Source organism: Dipodomys spectabilis, unplaced genomic scaffold, assembly GCF_019054845.1.
Source record: "Dipodomys spectabilis isolate Male_0828 unplaced genomic scaffold, ASM1905484v1 ptg000069l, whole genome shotgun sequence".
In the NCBI taxonomy this organism is placed as follows: domain Eukaryota; kingdom Metazoa; phylum Chordata; class Mammalia; order Rodentia; family Heteromyidae; genus Dipodomys; species Dipodomys spectabilis.
Window position 1 is genome coordinate 9,870,787 of NW_024870746.1, and position 27,724 is coordinate 9,898,510.

General features: G+C 40.8%; 2 protein-coding genes across 6 annotated transcripts in view; both read left to right on the top strand.

Moving 5' to 3' along the window:
- The window catches only part of Arnt (aryl hydrocarbon receptor nuclear translocator), a 66,508-nt gene extending 51,948 nt beyond the window's left edge, over positions 1 to 14,560 (top strand). For 3 of the 5 annotated variants that reach the window (XM_042682370.1, XM_042682372.1, XM_042682375.1), the window contains 11 exons: positions 1,556 to 1,690; positions 4,287 to 4,361; positions 5,892 to 6,043; positions 7,135 to 7,245; positions 7,621 to 7,693; positions 8,164 to 8,287; positions 8,479 to 8,581; positions 8,887 to 9,034; positions 10,701 to 10,863; positions 11,319 to 11,485; positions 12,585 to 14,560. In XM_042682370.1, the coding sequence (XP_042538304.1) occupies positions 1,556 to 1,690; positions 4,287 to 4,361; positions 5,892 to 6,043; positions 7,135 to 7,245; positions 7,621 to 7,693; positions 8,164 to 8,287; positions 8,479 to 8,581; positions 8,887 to 9,034; positions 10,701 to 10,863; positions 11,319 to 11,485; positions 12,585 to 12,674 (1,341 nt within the window). In that variant the 3' untranslated portion in view covers positions 12,675 to 14,560. The remainder of the gene's footprint in view (positions 1 to 1,555; positions 1,691 to 4,286; positions 4,362 to 5,891; positions 6,044 to 7,134; positions 7,246 to 7,620; positions 7,694 to 8,163; positions 8,288 to 8,478; positions 8,582 to 8,886; positions 9,035 to 10,700; positions 10,864 to 11,318; positions 11,486 to 12,584) is intronic. The other 2 variants (XM_042682371.1, XM_042682374.1) reach the window with 1 other exon arrangement.
- A 2,185-nt stretch (positions 14,561 to 16,745) lies between these two features.
- On the top strand, positions 16,746 to 26,376 carry Ctsk (cathepsin K). Its single transcript, XM_042682376.1, has 8 exons — positions 16,746 to 16,873; positions 18,370 to 18,490; positions 19,121 to 19,243; positions 19,324 to 19,479; positions 21,679 to 21,897; positions 23,522 to 23,687; positions 24,159 to 24,264; positions 25,736 to 26,376. Exons 2-8 carry the CDS (start codon positions 18,371 to 18,373, stop codon positions 25,833 to 25,835), a joined length of 990 nt encoding a protein of 329 aa, XP_042538310.1. The 5' UTR covers positions 16,746 to 16,873; position 18,370; the 3' UTR covers positions 25,836 to 26,376.
- Positions 26,377 to 27,724: the final 1,348 nt, after the last annotated feature.

A 27,724-nucleotide genomic window follows, 5' to 3' on the forward strand; every position in this document is an offset into this window, starting at 1 on the left:
TCTCCCTTGCTCCCTTTCTTCATTCTTACCTTCCTTGTACTGGGATTTGAATTCAAGGCCTTGCATTTACTAGACAAGGAGAAATAGGAAGTGGCACTGGAGCTCAAGTGGTAGAGGGCTAGCCTTGAGCTGAAGAGCTGAGGGACAGCGCTCAGGCCCAGAGTTCAAGCACCATGACTGACCAAAAAAAAAGTATAATTAAAAAAAAAACAAACAAGGAGAAATATACCATTCATAGCAAATATCTCTACTACTCTCGGATTTAGCAAAATGTCGAAGTATATGAGAGAGGGAAGGGAAAATATTTACCTCTTTTTGTTGTTGTTATTCTTATCCTGGAATTGAACTCAGAGCCTGGGCACTATCCCTGAGCTATTTTGCTCAAGGTTAGTGTTCTAGGACTTGAGCCACTTTTAGCTTTTTTGGTGGCTAATTAGAGACAAGAGTCTCACTGATTTTCTTGCTTGGCTGGCTTTGGACGATAATCCTCAGATCTCGGCCTCCTGAAAGCCACTGTCACCAACCTCCTCTATCTTTTTATTGTTGGTGGTATTGAGATGAGGTCTCTATATAATATAGGCTGGTCTTGAATTCTTGGGCTCAAATGTCTTCTTTGCTCATTCTCCAGAGTACTGGGACTATAGGTATATACCATTGTACCTACTTTCCCTTATCTTATTTTTGTATTACCATGAATTTTTTATATCTTATTAATTTACTTACATGCAAAAGAGGAAAGATCTTTTTCATTTTACTGTTGCATGACTTAACAATGGAGAAATGGAATAAGTTTAATTCTTCTCCTAAGTAGATTAAGTTTATGTCACTTGAACAATATGTGTGTGTGTGTACACATATATACACACACACATAGATGTGCCTATATATATATATATATATATATATATATATATATATATAGGCAATTGTTGGACTTGAGCTCTGGGCTGGGTGCTGTCCCTGAGCTCTTCAGCTCAATGCTAGCACTCTACCATTTGAGCCACAGTGCCACTTCTGGTGGACTTTCCTTGTCCTGGCTTTGAACCATGATTCTCAGATCTCAGCCTCCTGAGTAGCTAGGATTACAGGTGTGAGCCACCAGCACCCAGCTAATAATTTTCTTAATAACAAACATAGCTATCTAACAGCTGATAGGTTTTGGTCAATTCTTTTTTTTAATTTTTTTATTGTGAAAATACTGTAGAGAGGGGTTATAATTACATGGGCAAGATAATGAGTACATTTCTTATCAAGCATTGTAGCCTCCTCCTTTGTTTCCCCTTCCCATCCCTTCCCAGCCTCCTCCCGCCCCCCCCCCATTCTTTTTTTTTTTTTAACTTTACTAACTTGATAGAGTACATTTATGAGAGTAGAGCTAGACTTCTTGCACTATCAGATTGTGATTCATTATTTTCCCTTCTGGGTGAGATGTAAAAGCTTAGTAATTTCCAAATTGGAGAGTCTCATTGTCTATTTAAATGTCCATGTAGAGGCCAGAAATAACATCTGTAAAGAATGGTATAATTTTGCCTCATTTTTATCTCTTCATTCTTAGGTAACTAGTTCTCCCAACTGTACAGACATGAGTAATGTTTGTCAGCCAACAGAATTCATCTCCCGACACAACATTGAAGGGATATTCACTTTTGTGGATCATCGTTGTGTAGCTACTGTTGGCTACCAGCCACAGGTGAGAAGCTAAAGCTATTACATCATGAATACTTAGGCCTCTGTTTTCCCTTGCCAGTGTTGTGTAATTCCAGAGATAGACAAAACTCCTGTATTTAATATAGGTAATAAATTAAAAGTGCTCCTTTTAGTTGATTATACTCATATAACTATCTTTAGACACTTTATGTAACTAATAGTAACCCAAGAATCAGGCCAGTTCAGCACGTTATTATAATTTACTCATTTAGCAGAACAGTTTAAGTTGACACATGTGAACTTGTAAAGTATAAATGCCAGGAGGTATGCTATGACTATGTGAAATAGTCAATGAAAATGAAGACTTGGAGGATACTCAGTCCCTGATTCAATACTTACTGTAAAACTGTTATTAAGCTATTATTCAGAGTTGTATTAGTTTAAGGAGAGATGTATAGATCAGTAGAACAAAATAGAGTCTGTTTTTACATTTGTGGTCAACTAATTTTCAGCAAAGGTGCCAAGATAATTCAGTGGAGGAAATGAGTTTTTTTTTTTAATAGAGTGATAGAACAGTTAGATAACCATATGCCCCACCCAGGCAAAAAACATACAGAACAATCTATCTTACTTTACATTTTACTCAAAAGTCAACTCAGAGGCTTAAATGTATATAGAGCTAAAGTTAAAAATATAGGGCTAGGGGGGCTGGGAAGGTGGCTCAGTGGCTCAGTGGCTCAGAGCGCTTGCCTTGCATGCATGAGGCCCTGGGTTTGATTCCTCAGCACCACATAAGCAAAAAGAAAAAAAGCTGGAAGTGGTGCTGTGGCTCAAGTGGTAGAGCGCTAGCCTTGAGCTGAAGAGCTGAGGGACAGCGCCCAGGCCCAGAGTTCAGGCCCCACAAAAAAAAAAAATGTGTGTGTGTGTGTGTGTGTGTGTGTGTGTGTGTGTATATATATATATATATAGAGAGAGAGAGAGAGAGAGAGAGAGAGAAATAAAAAGGGAGCACAGAAATGGAGGGACAAAGGTAAATTAATGCAACAGTGGTACTCACTAGACACTGTTGAAATGAGCTATACAACTTGTGGTTGGGGATAGGAGGGAAAAACTGGGAGAGCCGGGCGCTGGTGGCTCATGCCTGTAATCCTAGCTACTCAGGAGGCTGAGATCTGAGGATCGTGGTTCAAAGCCAGCTCGGGCAGGAGAGACCGTGAGACTCCTATCTCCAATAAACCACCAGAAAACCGGAAGTGGCGCTGCAGCTCAAGTGGTAGAGCGCTCGCCTTGAGCTGAAGAGCTGAGGGACAGCGCCCAGGCCCAGAGTTCAAGCCCCACGACCGACAAAAAAAAAAAAGAAAAACTGGGAGAAAGCAAAGGAATAAGGGAAGGGGTGACATTGTTCAAAAAGAAATGTACTCTTGGGCTGTGAAGGTGGCTCAGTGGTAGAGCGTTTGCCTTGCATGCATGAGGCCCTGGGTTCGATTCCTCAGCACCACATAAGCAAACAGAAAAAAGCTGGAAGTGGCGCTGTGACTCAAGTGGTAGAGCGCTAGCCTTGAGCTGAAGAGCTGAGGGACAGCGCCCAGGCCCAGAGTTCAGGTCCCATGACTGGACCCCCCCCCCCCCAAAAAAAAAAAAGGAAAAAAAGAAATGTACTCTTTATCTGACTTATGTAATTGTAACCTCTCTGTACATCATCTTTGTAATAATTTTACAAAGATCTGATATCTCACCAAAGAAAAATGTAAATGGCATATAAAAAGATGTTCAATACCATTAATTATTACAAAACTTAAAATAAGATTTTATTATATACCAACTTGAATAGCTGCAATTAGAAAGTCTTGTCAAGACTGTGGAGAACCTTGAATCCTCATTTTTTTAGTAGACGTGAAAAATGGCATAGTTGCTTCAGTTTCTTAAAATTTGAAATACACACTTACCCCCCAACTTGGCAGTTCCACTCACAAATATCTTAAGTGGCATGTAAACATATTTTCATAAAGACTTGTACACAAATGTCTTTTATTCATAATAGCTAAAAATAGAAGTAACGTAACTGTATATTAACATTTTATGAATGAACATATGAACAGAATCTTCTGAGCAAAAAAAGGAATAACGTATTGATATATGCAACAACATAGAACTTAAATATTACAAATACTACAGACCTAAAAAGATACAAATTATATGATTCTATTTGTTTTAAATTTCTAGAAAAAGCAAAACTAAAAAGGCAGAGAAAAGGTCAATAGTGGAGTTGACGGGTGGGAACAGATTGACTGCCAGTAACCCAAGGAAACTTTCTGGTACAATGTGCATAATTCTAAATACGAATTGTATATATGAATTGGAATATTTGTCCTGCTGTATAAACTTACTAGAATACAACTTGCATCCTTAGAATGAGTGAATACTGTTAAATAGGATTCTGAAAAATATATGCTAGAAGCCAGCTGTTTAACAGACAATTGCTTTAGTTTGTTTCTTTTTTTGTTTTGTTTTCCTTCATACTTGTATTTGTAATCTTAGTATAAAGATAGAAGAAATAAAATCCAAATCCCCAGCTAATAGACCAGGAAAGTGAGATGACCACAAAAATGTTCATCTTTACTCTTCTTTCTCTGTTCTAGGAACTCTTAGGAAAGAATATTGTAGAATTCTGTCATCCTGAAGACCAGCAGCTTCTAAGAGACAGCTTCCAGCAGGTATAACTTTTTTTTTCCTGGTTTATGCCTGAATACATATTTTTACCTGTTTATCACATTCAGTTTATAAGTACTTATTGCGCTGAATGCTGGTGGCTCACGCCTGTAATCCTAGCTACTCAGGAGGCTGAGATCTGAGGATCGCATTTCAAAGCCAGTCCAGGCAGGAAAGTCCATGAGACTCTTTTTTTGTTGTTGTTTTTTTGTTTTGGGTCCGGTTGTGGGGCCTGCACTCCGGGCCTAGGCACTGTCCTTTAGCTCTTCAGCTCAAGGCTAGTGCTCTACCACTTGAGCCACAGTGCCACTTCCAGCTTTTTTCTTTTTGCTTATGTGGTGCTGAGGAATAGAACCCAGGGCCTCAGGCATGCAAGGCAAGCGCTCTACCACTGAGCTGCCTTCCCAGCCCCTCCATGACACTCTTATCTCCAGTAAACCACCAGAAAACTGAAGTGGTGCTGTGGCTCAAGTGGTAGAGCATTTGCCTTGAGCTGAAATGTTTAGGGACGGCGCCCAGCCCCAGAGTTCAAGTCCCACAGCCTACAAAAAAAAAAAAGAAAGAAAATGCTTATTGAACACTGATTGATTGATCAATGTGACAGGCACCAGATTTATTTTCTTCGTATTTAGCCTGTATTCTTTTTTTTTTTTTTTTTTTTGTCGGTTGTGGGGCTTGAACTCTGGGCCTGGGCGCTGTCCCTCAGCTCTTCAGCTCAAGGCCAGTACTCTATCACTTGAGCCACAGCACCACTTCTGATTTTTTGGTGGTTTATTGGAGATAAGAGTCTCATGGAGTTGCCTGCCTGGGATGGCTTTGAACTGCGATCCTCAGATCTCAGCCTCCTGAGTAGCTAGGATTACAGGTGTGAGCCACCAGCGCCCACCTTTCTTATTTTATTTTGTTAACCTGTATTTTTAAGGGGTAAGAATATTCCTTGGAATTATTAGGTAATGTCCAAGGTATATTTGCTTAGCTTTTGCTGCTTATTGTCTGTGTCCAACTAGCTATATCCAAGAAATTGTTTTAAAAGTATTTAAAATAATTGTAGGCTTCACTGATCTATAGATTGTATTTCAGAATTATTTTATAGAAAGGTGAAAGTTAATTGTGACTTTTAATTGTAGTTTTTCAAGCCCTACCTTCTGAAAGTATTTGCTTTTGATAACAGCCCTCCTTTATACACAAGTTGACAGTGTCCTAAAGTCTTACTAGTGTCCTTACATAAACTAAAATCAATGTCATTAAACTTAAATTTCTGGTATAGAATTGTAAAGTTTATACAGCAACATCTTTGATGGAATTCTCAAGGAAAGTGGGCCAAGTCTTCTCTCCTGGAAATAATTGTTCTTTCTCTTTGACTTAGATGTCAGATAGCTTGGACTCTAGGGGAAAAACTGTGACAAATAAACTTCCTCCTTATTTATGCTTAGTTTTCTGCCCCCTTTTGTTGTTTTAACATTCAGAAAGACATGTTGTAGAAATAGGAATTTCAAAATTTAATTTTCTTATTTTTTTCACCTTAACTTTTTCAGGTGGTAAAGTTGAAAGGACAGGTGCTATCTGTCATGTTCCGGTTTCGTTCTAAGAATAGAGAATGGCTCTGGATGAGAACTAGCTCCTTTACTTTCCAGAATCCTTACTCAGATGAGATTGAGTATATCATCTGTACAAATACCAATGTAAAGTATGTATCTTTCCATCTTTTTCCATTGTTGGGATCTCTTTTTCTCAGTTTTGTTATAAGATTTGATAGTTGATCAACTGTTCTAATTGTTCAGAAACTTGCTCTTGAGATGGAAGGGATTTAATTTCAATTTTATGTGTCAAACCTTTCTAGAAAGGGTTTTGTTGTATATACTTTTTCTTCCTCTGGTCTGGTAGGATTTTCAGCTAGAACACAAAGCCTGTGGGCCTTATGGTCTTTATTGTAATAACTCAGCTCTGCTGTTGTAGCATGAAACTAGTCATAGAAAAAAAAAAAAACATGGATATGTTTCAATAACCCATCATTTACAGAAAAAGCAATGGTCTGGATTTGGTCCATGAACCATTGTTTGCTTTAGAGCATAGTTACAGCCCACTGTTTGGTTAGTTTTTGTTCCTGTCTTTGAACTTTCTATTTTTTTGTCAGTCATGGGGCTTGAACTCAGGGCCTGGACGCTGTCCCTGAGCTCTTCAGCTCAAGACTAGTGCTCTACCACTTTGAGCCATAGCACCACTTGTAGTTTTCTGGTGGTTAATTATAGGTAAGAGTCTCATGGCAACGTTTGAGCCTGGGCTGGCTTCAAACCATGATCCTGAGTAGCTAGGATTACAGACACAAGCCACTGGTGCTCAGCTCTAAAAAGTTTTTATTGAGATACCTTTTACATATCATGCAGGTCATCCATTTTAAAGCTTATTGTGTTTTTAGTATATCGTGGAGTTACATATTGCAACTATCTAAATTCAGAACAATTACATCCCTACTCAGTAGTCGTGTACCCACAGATAGTCATTTTCTTTCTTCTTTTGAAGCGCTAGGCAATCTAATTTACTGTCCATAGATTTGCCTATTTTAGTCATTGCATATAAATGGAATTGCAGAATATGTGGTTTTTTTTGTTTCTGCCTTTTATTGGGTATAATTTTTAAGGATCATCCATATTATAGTATGGATCAGTACTATTGTGTGGAATACTAATATTGTTCCATCTACAAATGAATCTCAAATCTTGTGACATTTCATGTATAGATTCATCCCCCCTACCTTTCTTATCTACTTTATTTTCATAGAAACTCTAGCCAGGAACCACGGCCTGCACTGTCCAACACAATTCAGAGGCCACAGCTAGGTCCCACAGCTAATTTACCCCTAGAGATGGGCTCGGGGCAGCTGGCACCCAGGTAAGAAATAAATAATATCTATAGGAATAACTAGGCGGGGGGGCTGGGAAGTTGGCTCGTGGTAGAATTCTTGCCTTGCATGCATGAGGCCCTGGGTTCGATTCCTCAGCACCACATAAGCAGAAAAAGCCAGAAGTGGCACTGTGGCTGAAGTTGTGGAACGCTAGCCTTGAGCTGAAGAGCTGAGCGACAGTGTCCACAACTGGCAAAAAAAACCACCAAAAAACAAAAAAACTAGGCGGGGATGATTTGTGTTCCTATGATTTTTTGGGGGGGGGGTTAGGCAATTTATTTTGTTTTAAGACATTTCCTTCAGATTCTTTGTTAAAATCTTTGTTTCCTACCTCTCTTCTCACTGATCTTTTTAACATTTAGGCAGCAGCAACAGCAAACAGAACTAGACATAGTATCAGGAAGAGATGGACTGGCCAGTTACAATCATTCCCAGGTGAGTATGTATCTTATTCTGTGAGGAAGACAATTAAGCATTTCCTTAAAAACTGTCCCCTAGGTTAGGCATGGTGGCTCATGCCTGTAATCCTAACTGTTCAGGAGGATCATGGTTTCAGGCCAACCCAGGCCAGGCCTGGTGATGTGTACTTCATCCCATCTATAAGGGATAGGAATGGGATAGGAAGCCATAGGTAGACTTGCTGTCTGCGGCTGACCACAGTAAAAAACACAAGACCTCAACTGAATATTTAAAGCACAGAAGAGCTAGGAGCATGGTTTTAAGTGATAGATCATCTACTTGGTAGGTGCAAGGCCCTAAGTTCATATCCTAGTACTAGCACCCCTCCAACACTCAAAAAATGTATATTTATACACACAATCTCCTGTGTATTATATGTGAATATTTGATTTGGTGAATTATCATATTAAATGTTTAAAGATTATTTTCGTAATTTGATTCTGTAGGTTTCTGTCCAGTCTGTGACAGCTACAGGGCCAGAACACAGCAAGCCCCTTGAAAAGTCAGATGGTCTGTTTACCCAAGATAGAGATCCAAGATTTTCAGAAATCTTTTCCAACATCAATACAGGTAGGCTTCTTCCTTCATTTCCTTCCAGTTCTTATTTAGATCACCTGTTAATGGGCCTGATCAGTAATCTTCCTGATCAGTAATCTTCCAACATGTTTCCACTTAATTATAATACTTAATAAGTAGGAATTTACTAAACTATATACTACAGCCCCTTGACTAGCCCTCCCCCAACTCCTTTTGGTCCACAGATCAGAGTAAAGGCATCTCTTCCAGCACTGTCCCTGCCACCCAACAGCTATTCTCCCAGGGAAGCACATTCCCTCCTAACCCCCGGTCGGCAGAGAATTTCAGGTGAGCCTGGTATGTGTGTGCTGCTTTATAGGGCCCTGAAGGATTCAGTTGCTGAATCCAAGTTTTATTCTTCCCTTTCTCTGATTATTTATAACAAAGTAGTAGTTTGTAGGGCCTCAGTTAAGGCAAAGAAGCTGCTGTTTTCTTCCTCCTGTTTCTTTGCACCTGCCCTGTTGCTATGTTCTAGGTTCCATCTGTGTCCTAGTCAGTGTATAGCTATCAGTCTTTTTTTTTTTTTTTTCCTCCAACCGTTACCTAGCTTCCATGATATCTTTTTGATCTTTCACCTGTTTGTTCACTCCTAGGAATAGTAGTCTGGCCCCTCCTGTAACCATTGTCCAGCCATCATCTTCTGCAGGACAGATGTTGGCCCAGATTTCTCGCCACTCCAATCCTACCCAGGGAGCAGCCCCGGCTTGGACCCCTAGCACCCGCCCAGGCTTCTCTGCCCAGGTAAAGCTTTCAATCTGTCTGATCATCAATTTTTTGCTTGCTTGAGCTTTTTTTTTCCCCCCATATGTGAATTTATTTTCTATCAGATCCTCTTCTTCACCTCTGTCCTCTATCTTCTACTTTTTATCTTTGTTAAAAGCAATTAGATAATTAAAACACTATAAATTATGAGGTTCTGGTGGCTCATTCCTATAATCCTAGCTATTTAGGAGATCTAAATAGCTATATATATTAGGAGATCTAAGGACCATGTTTCAAAACCAGGCCAGACAGGAAAAGTCTGTGAGACTCTTTATCTCTAGCTAACCATAAAAAACTCGCAGTAGAGCTGTGGCAAGTGATAGTGCTAGCCTTGAGCAAAATGGTTCAGGGACAACACCCAGGCCCCCAGTTCAAACCCCAGTACCTGCACGTGCGCGCACGTATTCACATATTCACCTTTATGCAGAATTTCTCACACACAACAATTTGAGTAGGTTTGATTTTTTCAAATTGGTTTTGGCATAAATTTTAAGAACTTTTCTCTTTGTTAAGGACTGTATGATGTAAGAATAGGGAGAAAACTAGTATATAATACAAAGAAAATATATTTAATTTATATGTTACTATATATTTTTATTGTGTGTGTTTGCATATATGTATATTACATATTATATGTGTGTTTGCTTGTGTGAGTATATAAGTATATAAACAAATAAATATTTTGTACTGGGGTTTGAAGTCAGGGCTTCATACTTGTTAGCAGGCATTCTACTACTTAAACCACACCTCTGGTCTTTTTTGCGCTGGTTAAAATTAATTTTGGCAGTACTAATCTTAGAACTGAGGGCTTTGCACTTTGCACTTAACTAGGCAGGTACTCTACCAGTTAAACCATACCTCCTCCAGTCCTTGCTTTGATTATTTTCTCTATATATCATGATCTACTGTTATTAATACAATTGCTTCTTTTTGGGGGCCAGTACTTGGGCTTGAACTCAGGACCTGGATGCTATCCCTGCACTTCTTTTATTCAAGGCTAGCACTCTTCTACTAGCACTTTAGCCACAGCTCCACTTCTGGCTTTTTTGGTGGTTAGTTGGAGATAAGAGTCTTACAGACTTTCCAGATCAAGCTGGCTTTGAACCTTGATCCTCAGATCTCAGCCTCCCCGGTGGCTAGGATTACAGATGTGAGCCACCAACACCCAGAAATGCCTCTACTTTTTGTTGTTGTTGTTGGTCGTGGGGCTTGAACTCTGGGCTTGGGCACTGTCTCTATGCTCTTCAGCTCAAGGCTAGCACGCTACCACTTGAGCCACAGAGCCACTTCTGGTTTTCTAGTGGTTTATTGGAGATAAGAGTCTCACAGACTTTCCTGCCTGGGCTGGGCTGGCTTTGAACCGAGATCCTCAGATCTCAGCCTCCTGAGTGAGCCACTGGCGCCTGGCCGGGCCTCTACTTTTATAATTACATTTAATCAAATGCTTTCACTTCTCACAACTATGTTTTTTGTACTTTTTTCTCAGCTACCTAGAAAATAGTGCCAACGCACTGGGAATTAATTAGAAGTCTATAGTTAGGAATGTTATTCACTTGTATTAAAAAAAATAGTGATTAATTATGAAACTATAATAGAAATGGCTTGTGCAGTAATGTTATTTGTTGGTCTCTGTCCCTTTATTTAGCAGGTGGCTACACAGGGTACAAACAAAACTCGTTCTTCCCAATTTGGTGTGGGCAACTTTCAGACTCCATCCTCCTTCAATGCCGTGCCTCTCCCTGGCGCTCCTGCTGCGGCGCCTCGCACCGCTGCCTACCCTGCTCTCACCAATCGTGGATCCAGCTTCGGTAAGTTCAGACCAGAAGCAGGATAATAGGAAAATGACACTACTGAAGAAAGAATTTGATGAAGTTGTTTGTATTCTGGATACATTGACCTAATTATAAGGAAATGCAAGGTGGCAATGTATTTAGTATTTAAAACATTCAGGAAAAATATTTAGCACATACAAGAAAAAGATTATTTATTGTAACTTAAAGTGTAATATTTACAGTAATTTTACTATAAAATTTACAAAATGCCTACACACTTAATAGTATACACATTTAATATAAATGGCCAAAGAGCTCTTTGGGAAACCTAGAGAAGAATAGTTAATTTGGCTTTGAAATAGAAGATGCACTCGTTAACAGAGAAAAGGTATCTTAGGTAAAATTATTGACATGTATGTAGCTATGTACAAGTTTCTCCTCTCCATTGGTATTACTAAGTTGAAGGTAATTTATTTTTACTGTATTTCTAGCTCCTGATACTGGACAAACTGCAGGACAATTCCAGACACGAACAGCAGAGGGTGTGGGTGTCTGGCCACAATGGCAGGGTCAGCAGCCTCATCATCGCTCAAGTTCTAGTGAGCAACATGTTCAGCAGCCATCAGCACAACAATCTAGCCAGCCTGAGGTCTTCCAGGTGAGACAGTAAAGACAGTAAAGAAACTAGGAGAAAAAGGGTCAGAGAGGAGAGATAGAGAAAGGAAGCATACCTCTGTGAAAGTATGGATTAGGCGTGTGTAGAAGACAAGAGTGGATATGTAAGGTTAAATGTCAGTAATTGAAAAGATCATGAACTTGGTTTGATACACATCTCTCAATCAGACTAGACAAAATTTATAAAGTGAAGCATGTGAATATGCCACATAAATTATTTTAGTTCATTCACAAAGACCCATATCCTTATTTCACAATATCTTTGGCTATAGGGCAAATTTTAAAAGTAATCATATACTGATTATGGCTATAATGATCTATTTTAAAAAGTTCAGAGGCTGGGCATCGGTGGCTCACACCTGTAATCCTAGCTACTCAGGAGGTTGAGATCTGAGGATCATGGTTCAAAGCCAGGTGGGGCAGGAAAACTCCGTGAGACTCTTATCTCCAATAAACCACTCAGAAAACTGGAAGTGGTGCTGTGGCTCAGGTGGTAGAGTGCTAGCCTCTAGAGCTGAGGGACAGTGCCCAGGCCCAGAGTTTAAGCCCCATGACTGACCAAAAAAAAAAAAAAAAAAGTTTTGAGGGGACTTGCAAAATTGAATGGCGTAATCTAAGCCAAAGGAAGAAGTAGAATAAAACACAGAAAGCAAAATGGGTTTTGGTAGGTAAAAAATAGGACATTTAATTTTATATATCTAGAAAGGAGTAAATGAAATGTGGAATGTGGCAAGCAGATTTCTCTCCCTTTGAAAAGTGGAAACTTAGGGCTGGAGATGCAGCTCAAAGTAGTAGAATGCCTGCTTCACAGATCTGAAGTTCTGAGTTTGGTTTCTAGTACTACCAAGAAAAAAAAATCTCAGCAAAAAAAAATAATTTTTAGGTGAAAATAAATATAGATGATTAGAAAAAAAGTGGCTATGATGTAATGGAGTCACTGTTGCTGGAAGTAAGGAAGGCTGAGAGAACTCAGTGCAAGGAAGACCTTTTGGGTTTTGGGATAGTACTGCAGAGAAATGTTGGGTGGGAACTTAGTAAATCTAAAGGTGTATGACCCAAACTTCATCTTTTTCTCTCATTAGGAGATGTTGTCCATGCTGGGGGACCAGAGCAACAGCTACAACAATCAAGAATTTCCTGACCTAACTATGTTTCCCTCCTTTTCAGAATAGAACTATTGGGGTGAGGATAAGGGGTAGGGGAGAAAAATCAACAGTTTTTAAAAGCAACTCTTTTGTAAACAAAATAAAAGTTCCTCTCCCTTCCCTTCCCTCACCCCCTAATATGTACCCCTATCCCTTCTGGACTTTCCTTGCCTTCTCTTCCCTATCTGAGGTAACATTTATAGAAGGAATTAAATCAATCCCTAAGGCTTCTAGAGCCTTTGAAAATTTGAGGCTAGGTAAAGATAGAATGCCTTTCTTTATGTCTCCTGACCAGAAACTGCACAAAGATGGTTTGTGCAAGGGTCAAGGGGCAGGTTAGAAGAATCTGACATCCACTATTTGCCTTGGATACTGTGGTTTATTTTGTTAAGAAATTCTGAATAGGGTGGAATAGAGGAGGAATATCCTCATAATTGAGACCCATGGTATGTATACATGGGGCTTTAGGAAGTGAGTATAGGCTCTTTCTGCTACCTGTGAGCGATTCCCCTGGAAAGAATCATGTAAGAAAGAGAACAAGAATGTGTGTGTGTGTGTGTGTGTGCGTGTGTATGTGTGTATGTGTGCGCGTGCAAATGTGAGTACATGCACGGTCCTGTATTTCTTTCTCCCTATTAGGGAGTTTATGCAAAATTTGTTCCAGATTTTGTCTTTGTATGTTTGTGTGCTCTTCAAAGAGTCCTAAGAAATTAAATCTTCCAAGTATTTTCCATTTAGTGTTGCAGCCAAAGTATTTATTAAGTCTTTGCTGCACTTACATATATACCCAGCCAACATGCAACTAGAGGCAAATATATAATGTCTTCTATTGATAAGGTTGATCTCTAACCTAACACATTCAGTGATCAAGCTGGATTACTCCTGCTTTTGGTGCTCTTGCCTTACTTGGAAGATCTGTAACATTACTGAAATAGGCTGGTCAGATAAACACTTTACAAAGTCCCAGACTTGGCCATAAGGATAATGCTGCATTTTCTGTCAGAATCACACAGTGTGTGTTCTGTAAAGGTTATTTCTGCATGGAAACTCAACTTCTTGGATTAGCAGTCCCAGTGAAAATCCTCACTGTTGGAGTATAAACCAAATATACAGTCCTTTTGCAAAGTAGCCTTTTTTATCCCATCCTCAAAATACCCTATCTAGCAAGAAACACCGGGCCTGTAATTCTTTCCTCTGCTCCCTTTCCAATTTTAAGATTGGCTTTTGTTTGGAGCAGTATAATTCCATGTGTTAAGTAGAACCTGGACTCCCATTCCAACAGGGTCACTTGGTAATTGTAGCCATATAAATGTGGATCCAGGTTACTACTCTCACTCTTTACCTTCCTCAGGTAAGTCATGTTTATCAGCCTTTTAAGAAATGTTCCTGCCAGTATCTTAAATGCAAGACTGAATTAATAAGGAAAAAAATATATTAAGTATATTCATAGGGGACTGAGGAGCACAGGCTGAGGGAATATCATTTACTGGGTCCCCCCCACCCCTCTTTTGTCTCCAGTCTGGTGCCAGGTAGTGGAGTGGAAAAGGAAATGATTTATTTTTCTATTCTATGTGCACACATACAGTATACATATATATTTATATCACAATTTATGAAACCAAAAAGTTGAGTTTCCAATGGAACCCTTGTTTTTTTTTAATAATCAACTTGTTTTTAAATGTGATTGGGACTATAATATTGTACAGTTACTATAGGGTTTGGGGGGAAGGGGAGGGCAGAGAGAAGATACTCTGGGGGGTTGCTTCTGTTTTCCTTCAGGGTTTTATTTTTTGATTTTTTTTTTTCTTGGTGGCCCTTTCTGTATTGCTGGCATCTGTGCTAAGCCATACAGTGGCAAAAATAATGACATGTAGCAAAGATTTTAAAACAATGCATTTTTTCTTTTTGTAAAATTTCTTGTGTCGTGTGATCTTGATTGCGGCTTTATTCCTTTCCAGCTTATAAAATATAGATAACCACCACTAAAAGAATACATAGCTCAGGCTTGAAATGTAACTCAGTGGGAGAGCAGTTGCCTAGTATGCGCAAATGTCTGAAATCGATCCCCAGCACCACAAGAAACAACAGAGAAGAATCCATAGCTTGAGCTTCAAAACATACAATTATAAAGCATTTCAGGAATCAGAAGTCACAGTGCCCTGGTGATTCAACACCCTTCCTCCTCACTTGCCCTCCTGATCCTGACACATTCTGAGAAGACAGCAGAGACATCGGGCTACACTTAAAGGAGGTGGGGGTTGCCAAAGCCCATCGGGGAGAGGGAATGAGTTTGGACTTGAAACCAGTAGAGCAGCACACCTGGATATATGTTCTCTGGATTAACGAGTTAGGAATTAGGACATTTAAGCTTCCAAATCTGGACCTGTATTTCTTCTCTAGGCCCATGGAGTTCATAAGTAACATTTAAAATCAAAAGACAAAGCCTTTGTTATTCAGTGTCTGTATAGAATCCAGCTAGAAAGTGGACCTCATGTTTATCCTTTCTACTCCAGGTCCCTCTCTTTTTCCTCACATCTGTTTATGGAAGAAAATAGAGCTTGGGGCCAGGGATGATTTCATGACTGCACTAGAATCTTATGATCTATCACATGTCTACATTTTGGGGAAGCATTTGAAGAAGCTCATGTGACGACCTAGATTGGGAATTTTAAATTGAGACATGCTCATCAGACATGCCATCATCTGAGAATTTTGTCAATAAAGTTACATGTGAGTCCCTCAGATGATTTCAAATGATGTAAATAACCAGGGGTGGCATTTGAAGTTAATTTTAAAACCAATTTAATCTGGACAGACCCTTCTACAAAACCATGTTGGAGGCTGGGTACTAGGCTCATATATGTAATCCTGAGAGGCAAGAGGTTTGAGACTGACCTGGGCAATAAGCAATAACCAATAAGCAAGCGTGGCAGCACTACACTGGGAGGTCTAAATAGGACCATGGTCCGGGCTACTGGGCAAAAATTGTGCAACTATTCTAAATACAAGTAAGCTAAGGATGTCTTCCTAGCAAGCACAGAACCCTGAGTTTAAGCCTCACTACCACAGGTAAGTGGGAATAGGAAAGCTATTCCTCTGCTTAAAAGGAATAGCAACCTTTAGCCAACAAAGCCAGGCATAGATGCCTAAGCCTGTAATCCTAGCCACTCAGGAGGTGGTGATTGGAAGATGGTGGTACAAGTCCAGCCTGGGGGGGAGGGGGTTTTCAGTGACTCCATCTCAATATAAAGCTGGGCACAGTGACTTGTGTCTATCAGACTAGCTACACAGAAAGCATAAATAGATAAATAGTATGATCAAGGTTCTGTGTGTCCTTAGTATAAGCCTGAGACCTATTCTTTAAAAAAAAAAGCAAATAAAAAATAGCAAAAGCAAAAAAGTATGTAGGAACCTCGTATAAACACAAGGCCCTGAATTCAAACCCCAGAGTCATGACAAAAGGGGGACTAGCTCGTGTCTTCCTTTAGGTTACTCATTTCTGGACTGTTCATTCCATCAACCCAGAGTTGAGGGTCAGACATAAGTTTGGAAACTGAGGTTTCAATGTTGGGGAGGTGAGTCTAATAGAAAAAAAGGTGGGAAAAAATGCAGTCCCCTGACATTATAAGATTTTAGGGGCTGGGAAGGTGGCTCAGTGGTAGAACGCTTGCCTTGCATGTCTGAGGCCCTGGGTTTGATTCCTCAGCACCACATAAGCAGAAAGAAAAAAAGCCAGAAATGGCACTGTGGCTCAGGTGGTAGAGCGCTAGCCTTGAGCTGAAGAGCTGAGGGACAGCCCCCAGGCCAGGGTTCAGGCCCCACAACCGGACCCAAAAAAAAAAAAAAAAGATTTTAAAGAAGGATGGGGTGACTTAAGGCTGTATCCTTCCACTTCCCCACCATAGAAAGTAATTCCCAACTGTGTGTACTGAGGTTTTTGTCTGCTTCCAAAGAGTCATGTGAAACTAAATACCTAGCAGTTCTCCAGCTTGGCACACAACTGCACACACACAGAAACATTGTGTAAATCCGCTGCAATCTCCCCCTCTAACCCCCCTTTTCTCAACATTTCTATCCCCGCCTTCCTTATCCAAATTTTCCAGCCAACTGCTGGAGCTGACTTCCGCAATCCTGATGGAATAAATCCAGCATCCCTAGTCTTCCAACCACATTAGACATACTTTCTGACCCAAGAGGAGCTCAGACAGCAAGATTCCCGGCAGCAGGTAATGTTTTTAACTTCTACATCTTTGTAGCTTCAAATTTATGTTCATTCTTTTAAGAGGATTAGGGGTATAGTGAATTGGAGATCAAAATAAACAATAAGCTCTATGGAAAAAAACAGATACCCTTCTAGTTCATTTCCTGGCCAAATAAAAAATGCCTGGAAATTTTTAGGATTCCTTGTGTGATTGTTAGTATGCATTTGTGGTTTTGTATTATTAAAAGAATCTTTACCCAACTATCAGCTGGAGGACTTTAGAGAACAAAAACCCTCATAACAGAAAAATAAAGCTTTATAAAAGAATCTACCCATTCCTCAAAAGTGACCTCTATTAAGTTTGCTTTGGCCACAAGGGTTAACCATGAAGAATATGAGGAAGAGAAAGGAGAAGCAAGAGGAGGAGGAATAGTAGGAGAACTACCACTGGCAGCTCAGTATTTGTGCTCTGAAACATATCCAAACCCTGAATACTCAAGCAGTTAATGCTGGACATTTTTTTTCTGGTTTGCAAAGACTACATAAAGATGTATTCTAAATTTAATATTGACTTCATATGGCTTGCTTTTAAACTAGGATTTATGCTTAAGCCAATATAAGAAATTAGTGACACAGGAACAAACTTCTGAGAAGCTCAATGTTTATAGAATATTGCCTTTTCATCCTACATTTTTCTAACTTTGTTTCTGAGGCTTTGCCCTATCAGGAAGACACAAAAGTTACTTATTGTTGAAAAAGAAAAACTGCTTTCCCACAGCATCTGGTTAAGATTAGGGCAGTTTCCTGCCTAAGGAGGGAGGAGGGATGAGAAAGGAAGAAGAAATGCTTAGGGAGACTGAGAACAATAAACATCTCAGAGTTAAAGAGGACCCTGTCAAATTTAGCCTTGTCTTCTCTCAGCAAGATCTGAAAACATAACAGGATTTAGGCAAGGAAGAAAAAAAAATGCCTTGAAGAAATGATTAGGAAGCAATGTAGCTAGAAATCTTTGTGTTTTCTCCAGCCCCCCATTTCCAGCTTGTGCTTATTTTGTTCATCTTCACCTCGGATGGGACACTGAAGATAGGTGCTGAGCCCATCCTACTCAGCCCTTTCCATCCCATTTCTGCTTGTCTGCAAGTATATGTGCGTGATGGTTGAACAACCTTATGCCAAATTACTTGAAACCAAATGTACGGGCACCTCATTCAAACCCAGCCTCTATCATTGTTTTGTCATATGCAAACTACCCTTAATTCTTATCTTTATACAGCCAAGTTTCCTTTTGCCTTACAGTGAAGAAGGGATTCTTAACTTTGTGTTCATGAATTCCCTAGGATTATTGCATGCACGTGCATTTCTCTGGTAAGAGAGACTAGACGTTTATTAGTCCCCAAAGGAGTCTCACGAAAGATTAAGAACCAGCAGTCTGACAAGATAGCTGCAGCTATTTCCTCATTCCAAGCCAAGCTGTGAACTCACTGCCAAATGGAAGTGTTCCATAATTATTCCTTTCTTCAGGATGTGGGGGCTCAAGGTTCTGCTGCTACCCATGGTGAGCTTTGCTCTGTACCCTGAAGAAATACTGGATACCCAGTGGGAATTATGGAAGAAGACCTATATGAAGCAATACAATGGCAAGGTGCCTGGGGACCTGGAAGGGAGCATGGCAGGAAGGTTGGGACTTCATAGATCTCCAGTCTTAGCATTTAGGCTTTGTTTTTCATGATACAGTAAAATCTACTACAAACCAAGCAAACCTGTCTGTTCCCTAACTCTTCACCTATGCTTTTCATTTCTATGCCTCAATCTCCATCCTTCTGTGCTATCTGGGAAGATCTGTAAAGCTCTACAGAATGGTAGCGTGCTTGCCTAGCATGTGCAAGGCACTGGGCCCACTCCCAGCATCACCAGAAAGAGGGAAGGGGAGGAGAGAAGAGAAGGGGAGAGAAAAAATGGGAGAGGAATCAGGGAGGGAGAATATGCTAGGAGGGGAGAGAATGCACCAGGGAGAGGGTAGGGGAAGAAAAGGAAAAGAGAAAAGAAGAAAGGTGCAGCTTTTCTTTTGGAAAGACTTCTCAGATTAATACTATTAATCTAAAATTATTCTATAGCTCTCTCCAGTGGTTTGCATTTTTACATAACTTCTTTTTGTGTTGGTTAGTTGCGCAGCTAGACCATATAACTTTTATGTTACATCTTTTCTCCTAAAAAACACATATTACCTATGTGACTTCTCAGTCAATGCATATACTGAATATGTTCTGTTTAGGTGGATGAACTCTCTCGTCGTTTAATTTGGGAAAAGAACCTGAAGTATATTTCCGTCCACAATCTTGAGGCCTCTCTTGGTGTACATACATATGAATTGGCTATGAATCACTTGGGGGACATGGTGAGTTGAACCTCAGTTTTTAGCCCACCTGTTTGTCTTAGTTTTCTGCTAATGCCTAGCCTCTTTTTTCTTTGTTTTAGACCAGTGAAGAAGTAGTTCAGAAGATGACCGGACTCAAAGTCCCTGCCTCTCATTTCCATAGTAATGACACCCTTTACATACCAGAATGGGAGGGCAGAACCCCAGATTCCATCGACTATCGAAAGAAGGGATATGTTACTCCAGTCAAAAATCAGGTACTCTCGTTTCTTTGGGGGAGTAGGTTGGTAATCTGGCATGACCAATTCCTTCTTCTGCTGTTTTATTCTTGAGATAAGAGATCACTAGGAAGAAAAGGCAATTAGTTATGACACAATACCCATGCTAAGAGAATATGGCCCCTCCCTCCCTCCCTCCCTCCTTCCTTTTCTTTTTTCGAGACAAGGTCTTGCTCTATCTATCGTCCAGGCTGTCCTATCTATGCTGTCTTGTGCCGTTGAGGCAAAAGCATGTATCGCCATGTCCAGCTCATTACCAAACCCAGGTTCTCTGGGTTTTCTTTATTACAAATAGTGTTGCAATAAGTATCTTCATATGTATTTTTGTGCATTTGTATAAATTCCTTATGTAAAATAAACTCTAAAACAAATTGCTAGGTCTAAGAGTATCCTTTCCTAAGATCTTACATTCTTTTTTTTTTTTTTTGGGTCCGGTCGTGGGGCCTGAACTCTGGGCCTGGGCGCTGTTCCTCAGCTCAAGGCTGTCGCGCTACCACTTGAGCCATAGCACCACTTCCGGCTTTTTTTTTCCTGCTTATGTGGTATTGAGGAATCGAACCCAGGGTCTCATGCATTCAAGGCAAGCACTCTACCACTGAGCCGCCTTCCCAGCCCCAAGATCTTACATTCTTACTAACATGAGAATACTAGTTTTCCCATAAACTTAACAGCACAGATTTGTGACGGTGAGATGACAATTAACTTAACATCCCTCAATACTTTTCTCTCCTTTGCCTAGAACTGACCAGGTATATAGTGTCAGACAGTAGAAATTCAAAATAGCTGAAGCAACTCTTCAAGAAATATTCAGTCTTGAGCTGGGCGCTGGTAGCTCATTCTTGTAATCCTAGCTACTCAGGAGGTTGAGATCTGAGGATCACAGTTCATAGCCTGCTCAGGCAGGAAAGTCCATGAGACTCTTATCTCCAATTAACCACCAGAAAAACAAAAACAAAAACAAAAAACTGGTAGAGCACTAGCCTTGAGCTGAAGAGCTCAGGGACAGCACCCAGGCCCTGAGTTCAAGCCCAACAACCATTAAAAAAAAAAAAAAAAAAACACATTTTTTTTAGTCTTAAACTGGGAATATGGCGTGAGTGATAGTACATGAACCTAGAAAGCACAGGCCCTGAGTTTAATCCCCAGTACTGAAATTTAAAAAAAAAAACAAAAATGCCCAATTCTCAATCTTACCAATAAACCAGAAGTCAGGTACTGGTGGCTCAAACCAGTAATCCTAGTTACTTAAGAGTCTGAGATCTGAGCATTGCAGTTCAAAGCCAGCCTGGGAAGGAAAATCCTTGAGACTTTTTTTTTCTTTTTTTTTTGTCGGTCGTGGGGCTTGAACTCTGGGCCTGAGCGCTGTCCCTCAGCTCTTCAGCTCAAGGCTAGCGCTCTACCACTTGAGCTACAGCGCCACTTCCGAGACTTTTCTTTTTTTTTGCTAAAAACTAATTTATTAATGTTACTGCTGTTAAAATAAAACATGGTTACATAGAACTATCCACTTTCTCATAACTCAGTAACATTTGTTATCTCTAAAGCAAATGATCATACAAAAAATTTGAGAAATACATCAACATCATGAATTTAAGTTCACAGTATTCCCATGAGACTCACATCTCCAATTAACCACAAGTGGAGCTGTGGCTGAAGTGCTTAAGAGCATTAGCCTTGAGCAAAAATGCCCAGGGACAGTGCCCCACGCCCTGAGTTCAAACTGTAGGACTGGCACATACACACAAAGACTAGCAAAGAAAGAAAAATCTAGAACAAACAATAATAACTATTGCTTTTTGAGAGACTAGTATGTGTAAAAAGTAAATTTCACATGCAAAATATATTATTCTTTATTAACATCTCATTAATATAGAATTACCCCACATTTTACAGGTAAGGACTGAAACAGAGGTTTAGTAACTTACCTAAGCTCATATAGCTAGTGGGCCAGGAGAACCATCTCAGAAGCTGCACTCTGCTCTATTCTGTTTTACCACATCTAATGATAATGGTTATCAGTAGCAACAATAGCAATATAATAACACAACAAATATTAGAATAGGAAGACAGTGACAAAGGCAACATTTGGTCAGGAATTTACAAAATGCGTAAACTTCATCAGGCTGATATAGCATGTGTGAACAAAAATCACTGATTGTTTCTGTGGATGCTTTTCAGGGTCAGTGTGGTTCCTGTTGGGCTTTTAGTTCTGTGGGTGCCCTGGAGGGACAACTCAAGAAGAAAACTGGCAAACTCTTAAATCTGAGTCCACAGAACCTGGTGGATTGTGTTTCTGAGAATGATGGCTGTGGAGGGGGCTATATGACCAATGCCTTCCAGTATGTGCAGCAGAATCGGGGTATTGATTCTGAAGATGCGTATCCATATGTGGGACAGGTGAGATTACTCCGAAGAGTTTCACTGCCTTGTACAGGCTCCTCTCTCATTACGGTATTTTTTACTGGCAATAATGTCAGAAATCTTGTGGTCAGGCGCTGGTGGCTCCCACCTATAATCCTAGCTACCCTGGAGGCTGAGTGCTGGGATTATAGGTGTGTACTGCAGTGACCAGTTTAGCCTTTTTTCTTCTTCTTTTTTTTTTTTTTTTTTGGGTCCCGTCGTGGGGCCTGAATTCTGGGCCTGGGTGCCTTTTTAAAGTTTAATCTTTTTTCTTCCTTTCCTTTCCCTCCCTCTCTCTTTTCCCTCCCTCTCTCCCTCCCTCCTTCCCCCCCCCCTCTCTGTTTTTGTCAGTTGTGGGGCCTGAACCCTGGGCCTGGGCGCTGTCCCTCAGCTTTTCAGCTCAAGGCTAGCACTCTACTACCTGAGCCACAGCACCACTTCTGGCTTTTCTGCTTATGTGGTGCTGAGGAATCGAACCCAGGGCCTCATGCATGCAAGGCAAGCGCTCTACCACTGAGACACCTTCCCAGCCCCGTCCCTGAGCTTCTTTGGGCTTAAAGCTAGCACTCTACCACTTGAGCCACAGTGCTACTTCTGTCTTTTTCTGAGAAGTTTATTGGAGAGAAGAGTCTTATGGACTTTTCAGCTGTGGCTTGCCTCAAACTTCAATCCTCAGACCATAGCCTCCTAGCACCCGCTTTTCTTTTCTTTTCTTTTTTTTTGGTCAGTTGTGGGGCTTGAACTTTGGGCTTGGGCGCTTTCCCTGCACTCTTCAGCTAAAGGCGAGCGCTCTACTTTTTGAGCCACGGCGCCACTTCCAGTTTTCTAGTGGTTTATTGGAGATAAGAGTCTCTCAGACTTTCCTGCCTGGGCTGGCTTTAAACTGTGATCCTCAGATCTCAGCCTCCTGAGTAGCTAGGATTACAGGCATGAGCCACCGGCACCTGGCTCTTCTATATTTTAAATCATCTGGAGTTATTTTTGCATGTGAGGTTGAAAGTAAGAGTTTGCTTTTCACATTTTTTTTTACCAGTCCTGGGACTTGAACTCAAGACCTTGGCACTGTCCCTGAGCTTCTTTTGCTCAAGGCTAACACTATCACTTGAGCCCAGTACCACTATCAGCTTTTTCTGTTTATGTGGTACTGAGGAATCAAACCCAGGGCTTCATGCATGCTAGGCAAGCACTCCACCATTAAGTCACATTCCCAGCCCTATTTTGTTGTTTTCTAAAATGATAGACGGATAGCTGGGTGCTGGTGGCTCACACCTGTAATCCTAGCGACTCAGAAGCTGAGATCTGAGGATCACGGTTCAAAGCTAGTCAGGATAGGAAAGTCTGTGAGACTCTTATCTCCAATAAACCACCAGAAAACCGGAAGTGGCGCTGTAGCTCAAAGAGGTAGAGCACTAGCCATGAGCTTAAGAGCTGAGGGACAATGTCCAGGCCCAGAGTTCAAGCCCCACGACCAAAAAAAATTAAATTAAATAGGAAGTACAGTCCCTCTGTAGAGACTAAGTTAAAATGTCAGATCACTAACATTTACTCAAAATACGAGTTGAGTTTCTTGTTCATTGCCTATTGCTTTGCGCCAATCTTATTGCAACCTTGTTATTTTCAGGATGAAAGTTGTATGTACAACCCAACAGGCAAAGCAGCTAAATGCAGAGGATTCAGAGAGATTCCCATAGGGAATGAGAAAGCCCTAAAGAGAGCAGTGGCTCGAGTGGGACCGGTCTCTGTGGCCATTGATGCAAGCTTGACCTCTTTCCAGTTTTACAGCAAAGGTAAGGAACTTTTTTCCAGAGATAACTCTTAAAAAAAAAAAAAAAGTTGGGAGCCCTGAGCATTTTTAGTACTTAGTTCTTATATTTATACTCAGTCTACTGGAGAGAAATTGGAAACTGCCACAGTGTGAAGCAACTCTGATGTTAACCCTCCTGGTTGATGGAAAATCCTACAGCCTTCTGTACTGGAGATCCCATACGTCGACTCTTGGATTGTCATTTTGTGTGTACCAATCCTGGGCTTAAACTTAGGGCCTGGGCTCCCTGCCACTCAAGAATACCACTTTAGCGCACTTGAGCTTTTAATATTTTGGTGTGTATGATTATTTAGAGATAAGAATCTCAGGGAGTTTACTATCTGGTCTAGATTCCAACTGTGATCCTGAGATCTCAGCCTCCTGAGTAGCTAGGATAACAGAAGTGAGCCACCAGTACCCAGCTAAAACTTCATCTTCATATTTTGTTTCCTAGGTGTCTATTATGATGAAAACTGCAATAGCGATAATCTGAACCATGCATTGTTGGCAGTAGGATATGGGACTCAGAAAGGAAACAAGCACTGGATAATTAAGAACAGGTAATGACAACAATACTATTTCTTATTCACTTACCCTTATAACATTCAACTTCACCTCCAGCTTCCCAGTATTCCTTTCTTTTTTCCAAATCATAGGACATTCTCTCAGGTTTTTCAGTGTAGAGATGCTAACATATGATGGCGATACAATAAATAGCATTCAAAGTATGTGTTAGTCAGCTGCCCTGTGGGCAAGATGCTTAGAGACATACAGAAACAAGTAAGCAAATGTTTGCCCATTAAGATAGATTTAACTGTGACCGAAGTAACACAACAAAACTAAAAGTATCACTAAGAATCTGTTTATTTCCTTAGTAACTCCATCTACTCTCATAGCATCATCCATCTTGCCAACAGAACTTATTCCCAAATCAATATCACTGACTTCAGCCTCCCTTCAGTAAAGCTAAAAACTCTAGATCAGCAGTAATGATAATTCAACCTGATCTCAGTCTACCTTTCCAGATGTTATATGCTGCTTTACTGTGTTAGGCAATCTATTTTTCAGCCCATGATCATACCATATCTTACTTTCCTATCTCGATTATTGATTTCATACCATTTCACTTTGGGTTCAGCCTCAAATGTCACCTCTCACATCAAGTCCTCTTCCTCTTGATCAGAATCAATTTCTTCTACCTTTGAGACCTATAGAAGTATGATTTCTGTCTACTTGTTTTTTTTTAACCAGTCCTGGGGCCTGAATTCAGGGCCTAGGCACTGTCCCTGAGCTTCTTTTGCTTGAGGCCTGCGCTCTACCACTTGAGCCACAGCACTATTCCAGCTTTTTCTGTGTATGTGGTACTAAGGAATCAAACCCAGAGCTTCATGCATACTAGGCAAGCACCCTACCACTAAGCCACATTCCTAGCCCTTCTGTCTACTTCTTCTTTTTTTTTTTTTTTGGTCATGGGGCCTGAACTCTGGGCCTGAGCACTGTCCCTCAGCTCTTCAGCTCAAGGCTAGCGCCCTAGCACTTGAGCCAAAGCGCCACTTCCAGCTTTTTCTGCTTATGTGGTGCTGAGGAATGGAACCTCATGCATGCAAGGCAAGCACTCTACCACTGAGCCACCTTCCCAGCCCCTCTGTCTACTTCTTGACTTAATTCTTTAAAGGTAAAACTGTCTTGCTCATTTTTCTATGCAATCTGTCCTTAGTACAATACAGAAAATGTTTCAAAGGGGCTGGGAAGTTGGCTCAGTGGTAAAGCACTTGCCTTGCATGCCTGAGGCCCTGGGTTCGATTCCTCAGCACCACATAAGCAAAAAGAAAAAAGCCGGAAGTGGCGCTGTGGCTCAAGTGGTAGAGCGCTAGCCTTGAGCTGAAGAGCTGAGGGACAGCGCCCAGGCCCAGAGTTCAGGCCCTGCGACCGGACCCAAAAAAAAAAAAAAAAAAAAAAGAAAATGTTTCAAAGACTACTTAAAACCAAGGATACTAAGTATTTGTATCTTTGTATCGGTTGCTCTTACAGCTGGGGAGAAAACTGGGGAAACAAAGGCTACATTCTCATGGCTCGGAATAAGAACAACGCCTGTGGCATTGCAAACTTGGCCAGCTTCCCCAAGATGTGACCGCAAGCAGCCAACCCCATCCTGCTCTTCTGTTCCTTCTATGATGGTACAATCTGTTGATGTACTTTGGAAGGGAGTTGTATTATTCTTGAAGTAGATGTGGTGATACTGAGACTGTTTAATTTCTCTAATTATTGGTGCTTCAAGTGACACCTGTACAACCTTCTGTTCTTTCCACCCTTTTTCTTTGTGGCCATAGCAGGAATTTCCCTAAGAGATGTATCCTTTTAGGCTAAGAGATATGACCACAGACTGACTTTGTTCTGGGACTGTTGCTATGTGGATAGATGCTTCACGTCTTCAGCTAGGCCAGATTCTCATTCATTGGGATTATTTAGCTTTAACCACCCCCAAAGGACTGAAGTGACCTGACTTCTCTACTTCCAAGTCCCCTTCTAAATCCTCAAGGTAGATATTTCTGAGTTTTTTCATTCCAATTTACAAATCTATTCATAAATCTTTGGTACAAGTTTACAAAATATAAAAATGTATTTTCTTTTTCTTCTTTGAATTTTTTAAAATAAAGTATTTATCTCTTGTCTATAATTTAATAAATAGCATTCAGTACACATTCATTGTGTATTGGGTACTATGTTAGGTGCTAAAGACAAAAAGATGAGTGAAAAATGTTCCCTTGCTGGGCATGGGTGGCTCAGGCCTATCATCCTAAGCTACTCAGGAGGCTGAGGTCTGAGGGCTGCTGTTCAAAGTCAACCTGAGTAGAATGGTCTGAGAGACTATCTCCAATAAGCCAGGAAAAAAGCTGGACTGCAAGTATGGCTCAAGCGTCAGCTGTGAGGCAAAAAAAGCTCAGCAGTCGTGCAGGGTCCCCACTGCAAGCCTCATTCAAAGCCATCCTGGGATATATAGACTTTCTCTCCAAACAAACAAGTGAACAAACAAGGTATTAGGCATTAAAAAAGAAATACAAGCCAGTGCCAGTGGCTCATGCCTGTAATCTTAGCTACTCAGGAGGCTGAGATCTAAGGATCACAGTTTGAAGCCAGCCAGGGCAGGAAGGGTCATGGGACTCTTATCTCAAATAAGCTATTCAGAAACCACTAAAAGTGGCATATGGCTCCAGTGATAGAGCACAAAGTGGCTCAGGGACAGCGCCCAGGCCTTGAGTTCAAGCCCTAGGACTGACAAAATAATAATATTAGTAAAAAGAGATACAAAGAGCCAATAAATACATAAAACACATGTATCTGAGTCTTCAGACATGATCACTAGCCATTAGAGAAATATCACTAAAACCACAATGGGTTGGAATTTTATAAACATCAAGGAGTTTTTTTTGGTTTGTTTTTTTTAAAAAAGAAGCTGGACACAATAACTCAGAGCTATATTCCTATTTAGGAGGCTATTCCAGAAAAAATTCAGGAGACCTCATTTCAACAAATGAAAAAGCTGGGTGTGGTGGTGCCTGTCTCCCATCCCAGCTATATGGGAAGATAAATGAGAGAATCAGGGTCCATGTCAGCCTGAGCATAAATGTGAGACCTAATTAAAAAATAACAATGCACCCATGCTCTAGTGACTCACACCTGTAATCTTCGCTACTGAGAAGGCAGAGTATTGAGATTGGAGGTTGGAGTAAAGCCAGTAAGAAAGTCCATGGGACTCTTACCTCCAATTAACCATCAAAAAAGCCAGACGTGGTATGGCTCTAATGATAGTGTCAGCCTTGGGCTGGGAAGGTGGCTCAGTGGTAGAGCGCTTGCCTTGCATGCCTGAGGCCCTGGGTTCAATTCCTCAGCACCATATAAGCAAAAAAGAAAAAAGCCGGAAGTGGCACTGTGGCTCAAGTGGTAGAGCACTAGCCTTGAGCTGAAGAGCTGAGGGACAGCACCCAGGCCCCCCAGAGTTCAGGCCCCATGACCGGACCC

Coding starts and splice junctions, on each gene's coding strand:
- Ctsk (XM_042682376.1), top strand. CDS start 18,371: ATGTGGGGGCTCAAGGTTCTGCTGCTACCCATGGTGAGCTTTGCTCTG. Junction 19,244..19,323: donor TGAATCACTTGGGGGACATG/GTGAGTTGAACC, acceptor TCTTTGTTTTAG/ACCAGTGAAGAAGTAGTTCA. Junction 23,688..24,158: donor TTTCCAGTTTTACAGCAAAG/GTAAGGAACTTT, acceptor TTTGTTTCCTAG/GTGTCTATTATGATGAAAAC.